Source organism: Microtus ochrogaster, chromosome 17 (genome assembly GCF_000317375.1).
Source record: "Microtus ochrogaster isolate Prairie Vole_2 chromosome 17, MicOch1.0, whole genome shotgun sequence".
NCBI classification, from domain to species: domain Eukaryota; kingdom Metazoa; phylum Chordata; class Mammalia; order Rodentia; family Cricetidae; genus Microtus; species Microtus ochrogaster.
The window spans coordinates 16,174,610-16,181,435 of record NC_022019.1 but is presented as its reverse complement, the minus strand read 5'-3'; the positions used below and the strand labels follow the sequence as shown (position 1 = coordinate 16,181,435).

The 6,826-nt window shown below is 40.8% G+C and overlaps 1 protein-coding gene across 2 annotated transcripts in view; it reads left to right on the top strand.

Moving 5' to 3' along the window:
• Ppp3cc (protein phosphatase 3 catalytic subunit gamma) overlaps window positions 1-6,826 on the top strand; it is a 71,684-nt gene that overhangs the window by 39,561 nt on the left and 25,297 nt on the right. For both annotated transcript variants that reach the window (XM_013349304.2, XM_026783194.1), the window contains exon 5: window positions 5,611-5,756. In XM_013349304.2, coding sequence (XP_013204758.1) covers window positions 5,611-5,756 — 146 coding nt within the window. The remainder of the gene's footprint in view (window positions 1-5,610; window positions 5,757-6,826) is intronic.

Here is a 6,826-nt window from a genome sequence, read left to right as displayed (position 1 = left end):
TTTTTTAAATTCTGTGTATGTGCATGGGGTGAACATGCCCTGGCTTATGTGGAGGCCCTTGAGTCAATTCTCTCCTTTCTGTGTGAGTCCTGAGGATTGAATCCAGGTGTGGGCTCAGCAACAGTGCTGTGTCCCCTAAGCCATCTCACTGGCTCATGAATAGGTTTTTGAAGCATTTCTAGTAACTCGGCTGTATGCAGCTGAATAAGAACGACTGTAGGGCCAGTGAGATGACTGAGCACTTGCTCCTAAGCCTGATGACCTGAGTTCAGTCCCCAGGAAACAGAGAATCGATTCCTTGAAAGTTGTCCTCTGACCTCCACATTTTGATATTGTGTATATATGTGCATGTGCATAGACAGTATAAAAGAAATAAAAGAATGCTGTGCCAGTGTCTGGAAACTCTTTACTCTCTGTTTGTCCCCTTCATCTAACCTTTAAGATTTTGAAATTCTTTGCAGTTTCTCTAAAACATTACTATTTTTGCCTAGAAAATTAAATATGTATAAAATAACCGGCAAAGGCCCTGGAATACACTTGATGGAAGTCAGCTGCTGGTACTTAGAATTAAGTGGGTGGCAAGAAAATTGCCTGTGGATGTCCTGTTCTGAGTGCTGTGGTGTTGTGGTTTTGACTTTGACAGAGAGTCCTCTGCACTGCCCAGGCTATACACAGCAGTTCATTAGACCTAGGCTCGGGCTTTCTGTTTGGTTTGATTTTTAAGGGACATCTACTGTAATTTCCCCACCTATTTGCCCCTTTTAAGCTAAAGTTTTTGTTTGTTCTTTTTGTGGACTTTGGTGCTGGAGAGTGAAGTAGATTTCTTTTGTGATCAGCATAATTGGTTCCATAATTGGTTCTATTTTTAGAAGATAGAACAGTAGGTTCAGGAAATGCTTTAAGCATCTTATTTTGCCCGGCGTTTCTTACCTCGTGTCTCTATTTGTTTTCAATGTGCTTCTAGCTATACTTCAGCCCAGTCACTTATTCTCCTGTATAGTACCTCCCGTTTCATTCTAATGCTGCATGCAAGATGCAAATAAATCTTGGAGCAAGCATACACACTAAAATAAAAATATAAATGTTATTCCTATATAAGGAAAGAGCATGTGTGTGTTTCCTGGGTGTTCACTGATAAGCTGATCTTGCCTATGGGCTACTGAGGCTTTTAGGATCAGAACCGTGTAATTAATGTTAAGTGACATCAGTTGCAGAGCGTGCAGCTGCAGGCTTGTTGCTTTTTTAAGGAATGTGGGCAGAAGCTTTTCTTGTCTCATATCAATATTTGCGTTTTTTTTTTTTTTTGAAACAGTGCTATTTTTACTTTTTACTTTGAGGCAGAGTCTAAGTTCCCCAGATTGCCCTTGTATCTCCTAGCTAGTTGGGGCTACAGGCTGTGTCACTAGGCCTGCATCACACTCTTTCTTAGTTATAATGGGAGATTGAATTTTTGTTTTGTTTTGTTTTGTTTTGTTTTGTTTTGTTTTTGAGACAGGGGTTCTCTGTGTAGTCCTGACTGTCCTAGAACTCACTATGTAGACCAGGCTGGCCTCGAACTCACAGAAATCCACCTGCCTCTGGGATTAAAGGTGTGCACCACCACTGCTTGGCTGGGAGAGATGCTTTTTTTTTAATTGTTTTGCTTTGTTTGAGACAGGGTTTCTTTGTGTGGCCTTGGATGTCCTAGAACTAACTATAGACCAGTTAGTTCAAAGCTGGCCTTGGCTCACAGAGGTCCGCCTGCCTCTGCCTCCTGAGTGTGCACCACCACTGCCCAGCTGGGAGACGTGGTTTTAAGATTGGGGCCTATTAGGCTACCCTGCTGGCCTCAAACTCTCAGTGCGCCTCTGCCTCATCCTCCTGAGAGTACAGGCATGTGTTATCATGCCTGGCTAACAGTTAATTTTTTTTGGGGGGGGTAGGATTTTTCGAGACAGGGTTTCTCCGTAGCTTTTTGGTTCCTGTCCTGGAACTAGCTCTTGTAGTCCAGGCTGGCCTCGAACTCACAGAAATCCACCTGCCTCTGCCTCCAGAGTTCTGGGATTAAAGGCGTGCGCCACCACCGCCTTGCCTAAAAGTTAATTTTTATATACTGTCTTTTTATTGTTATATACTTAGAAAGCAAGAAGCCTTGTGTATTGATCCCATCTCGTAGTTCTGGGTCCAGATTTCTCAAGCAGATTAGTCTGTTGTTTCATGAACTGTTTTGTTTTGTTTTGATTGCTTACTGACAAGTCCCAGAAATTCCTGTACTTTCCTAATGAAAATAGTACTGTTATAACAGACTTTAAAAGAACAAATACTGTTTATTGCAACACTATTTTAGAGTAGCTGTTTGACCTGGTTAGATTATGGCATATCCATAGAGTCAAGTGCTGTGGAGTTTGTTTTCTTTTTAATTACTAAGCTGCTCTTATAGGAATGACAGAAGTTTACCTTACCCTCAGAATTTTTCAGTTAGGCTAGAAAATTCAATTGGCCTGGCACGGTGCACACCTTTAATCCCAGCACAGGAGGCAGCGGCAAATCTCTAGTGGGGATGGGAGGGGACAGAGAGGAAAAACAGAGACGGGGAGAATCTTTAGTGAATGCAAATAAAAATTAAGGAAATAATGCTTGGTGGATAGACTTATAAGTAATGCTGACTCTCAAAACTCTTTCTAGAATTCTTTTAAAATTTTGTTTTACTACTGGCCATGGGTGGATGCAGGCCTGTAATCCCAGTACTTAGGAGGTGAGTTAAGGTCAGATTGGGCTATGAGACCTTTTAATTACATATAAAATGTTGTTCTGTCCTGTTGCATTATTGGCAACAATGAAAACGTATTTAAATGTGGCCCTGCGGCTGTGATAGTTCTCCTTTATTTTACACAAGTCTTAGCCTACAGTATAGACATTAATTTTTCATGAAAATAAAACTCTTGAGTCAGCTAATTTGACCTTCAGGAATTATAAATTTGGGTATTTAGATTCTGTTTAATTTAAACTTAAAAAGAATGGGTGGCACATATCAGTAATCCCAGCACTCTGGAAGCTGCTAGTTCTAGCCAGTCTGAGCTTCATGGCAAGACCTCATGTTGAAAGTTCACAGGCTGAGGAGGTAACCATTTGGTAGAGCACTTGCCTAGCATTCTCAAGGCCCTGGGTTCCAATTCCTGCACTGTGATTAGGAAGAGTTTGTGAGGATGTTTAACATGCTTGCAGTTCTGGGCACTGGGCCCAGTGCCCTCCCCTTTTATTTAATTGTGTTTATATTTATATCTGTATTTGTTTGTATATCTGTGTACCACATACATGCCTGGTGCTCTCAGAGGTCAGAAAAGGGTATCAGATGCCCTGGAACTGGAGTTTTAGATGGTTGTGAATCGCCGCATGGGTGCTGGGAACTGAGCCCAGGGCCTCTGAAGAGCAATGAGTGCCTTTACTGCTGAGCCAGCTCTCCAGCCCGTGTTCCTTCCTTTTCACATAGTGAAATGTGTTGTGTTTTCTCTCCTGTGGACCTCTCCTCATTACAATCTCTTTCCTACAGCCATGCATCCTTCTAGAGCTTCTTTTCAATACTGATCACTTGTTCTCTTGTCACTTGTTGGGTGCTATGTAACATTAGAGCTGTTTTTATTTATTTTTGAACGGCATCTGACCCAGAGCTGTTTCATTAACCTGGGGTTACAGACAGCTGTGACAGTTGTGAGCTGACATGCGTGTGTGGAGGACTGAACTCTGGTTTTATGCCAGGTCATCCAGTGCTCTTAACAGCTGAACACCTCTCCAGCTGCCTTCCTCGGCTTTTAAGTGAACATAGAAATGGTATCTACTTCATAGAGATTCTATAAAGGTGGTCAGTTAACACTCACAGTTGCAGCCATTGTGTGCCAGGCATGAATACACTTGACACGTGTGAGTGCACTTCAGTCCTTAAGCAGCATTACTTGTAAGGATTATCACTTCCATTAGATAGTTGGGAAAACCATAGCACTTGAAATGAGGACATTTGTCCAAGGTTCCAAGCTAAAAGCTAACAGATCTGAGCTCCAAACCGAAAGAATTAGGTTACAGATAATTTATCTGACCACTGTGCTGGGTCAAGGCGTTTAGCTCACTGATATATATATATATATATGTGTGTGTGTGTGTGTGTGTGTGTGTGTGTGTGTGTGTGTGTGTGTGTGTGTCACTATGTATATGTATACACACTATATACCTATAGATATGTATACATTCGATAAAATTAGGAAAATATGGCAAGATAGGGTTATAGATACTGTCTCTGGTCTAATATGTCAGGAGGAGAAAAAGGTAATGTATTGCTTCTTATTTTACTCAGATATTAATGCACCATAAATTTCTGTTCACATAATTTGGATTTTGGGCTCCTGTTTTGATTTAAAAATGGCTTTCCCCAGATCTGGCATCTGTTTGGAAGTAAGCTAAGGACTTTTCCCAAGTCATTGCAAGGGTGAAAAGCAAGTTAACAGAACTAGATGGTGGTGTGCAGTGTCACATCCTGTGCCTTTTCAGTTCTTAACCTATACTCAGAGTTAGGACTTTTTTAATTAAAGGAATTTCTTTTGATGTTGGTAACAAAGGGAATCTGCCTTTGGGCTTTTAGGAGCATTTATTAAAGGTTTTTGTTTGCTTTTATTTTAAACAGATGTTATACTCACATCTGGATCTACTTTCGAAGTATCAGTGTAAGGATGTAACTATAAGAAGGTACAAAATTAACCAGATGGTGATGGAACATGCTTTTAATCCCAGCACTCAGGAGGCAGAGGCAGGTGGATCTCTGAGTTAGAAGCCAGCTTGGTTTACAGAGGGAGTTCCATGACAACCAAGACTACACAGAGAAACTGTCTCAAAACAACAACAAAATAATAAATTAAAAAATACAAAGTAGTTCAATAATCCAAACATTTTTACATAAACTAGGATAATAATAATTTACTTACACATCTCTAAAGTAATGATCAGAAAAGAAAGAGCTGGAGAAATGACTCAGTGGCTTAAAACTGTTGTTGCAGAGGACCCAGGTTCAGTTCCGAGCACCCACAAAGCAGCTCACAATTCTCAACTCCAATTCCAGGGGATCTAGTGCCCTCTGCTGGTCTCCTGAGGCACCAGCATGTATTCAGTGCATATGTGTGGATACACACAGGAAAAACATTCATGCACATAAAAGTAATAAAGCTTTTAAGAAGAATAGAACAAAATGAGCAGAAAGATTTCTGATACAGAAATAGTTCTCAGTACTGTGGGGACAGTTCCACATGAGGAGGGACCTGGAACCACTCTATCCTAGAAGCCCATGGATCATAAATCTTTACTGGCAGAATCTGAGGTTCCTAGAAGGACCCTCAGAGGAGCCCAAAGCCGTAGCCTCCCATCAGGAAATAAGATGCTGCCTAATAATTGACAGCTGGCAGCCAGCTGCACTTTCAGGTTCCCAGGGCTACAGAGCTAGAAAGTTAATCCAGGGACGCACTTTAGAAATGGAAGGAAGTTCTCATGGATGGAATCTTCAGACTTGCCTGGAACCAGTGGCTTCCCTTTCTGACTCAGGGTCTGTGAGTGTGATAAGGTTCATCCTTTGACTGTGTCCTCTTTCGGTAGGTCGGATTAAGTATTCAGAACTGGTGTACGAAGCGTGTATGAACACATTCGACTGTCTTCCTCTCGCTGCTCTCTTAAACCAGCAGTTTCTCTGTGTGCACGGAGGAATGTCACCTGAAATCACTTGTTTAGACGACATAAGGAAAGTAAGTAATTGTTCATTGTTTTCACAGGGGATGTTGTTACATTTCTGTTCTTTATCCCAGCCAGTTAATATATATATGTGTGTGTATATATATATATACACACACATATATATCATATAATATAACTGAAATTAAAAGAAAATACAATCGAAAGTAGAAAAACAGAACTTACCCATGATCTTGTCATTGCTGCATAGCTCTTAGTAACACTTGAGATACATGTATTTCTTAGTTCTTTCTCTTTTTAAAATTAATTTTTTTTTTTGAGACAAGATTTCTCGGTGTAGCTGTGGCAGTCCTGGAACTTGCTCTATAGACCAGGCTGGCTTCGAACTCAGAGATCCACCTGTCTATGTCTCTGTGCTGGGATTAAAGGCATGCGCCACCACCAGCTGGTCTTAAAATTAAATCTTAATGACTAAAAATATACTATTTTTATAATTTTGAAACTTTAAAATTATTTGTATGTTTTAAATAGAATCTTTCTGTAAAGTCTTGAACCTAAGACAATTCTCTTGCCTCATCCACTAAAATGCTAGAATTATTCAACATATGCCACCATACCTAGCTTGAAAACTTTAAATTATATTCCAGTGTTCAAGGAACACGAAAGTGTCCTTGACCATCCCTTAACCTTTAGTATTTAGTACATTGTGTTTGCAAAATGAGGAAATTTGAATAAGTGCTCTAAGCTCTGCCAGTTCTGAAATACATTGACTTTAACGTCTAAATGGTATGGGTTGGTTGCTCCATTTGATTTACACAGTGACTATTTCCAAGATTCTGTGTCTTTGTGATTGGGGGAAAGGAGCAGCCTTGTGTGCTTGCACTGTTGCTTGTGGCGCCTCCTCACGCTCATACCCTCTCAGTTCTCACACAGATACAAAGTCGGCAGTGCTATTTAACAACTGAGTCAATTGTGATAAAAAGCTCCCCTCTCACTCAGCAGAAGCCCTCTTCTTGACTCTCAGATGTTCCCGTCTGTTCGAAACCTAAGTACTGGGGGCTGGAGAGATGGCTCAGAGGTTAAGAGCATTGCCTGCTCTTCCAAAGGTCCTGAGTTCAATTCC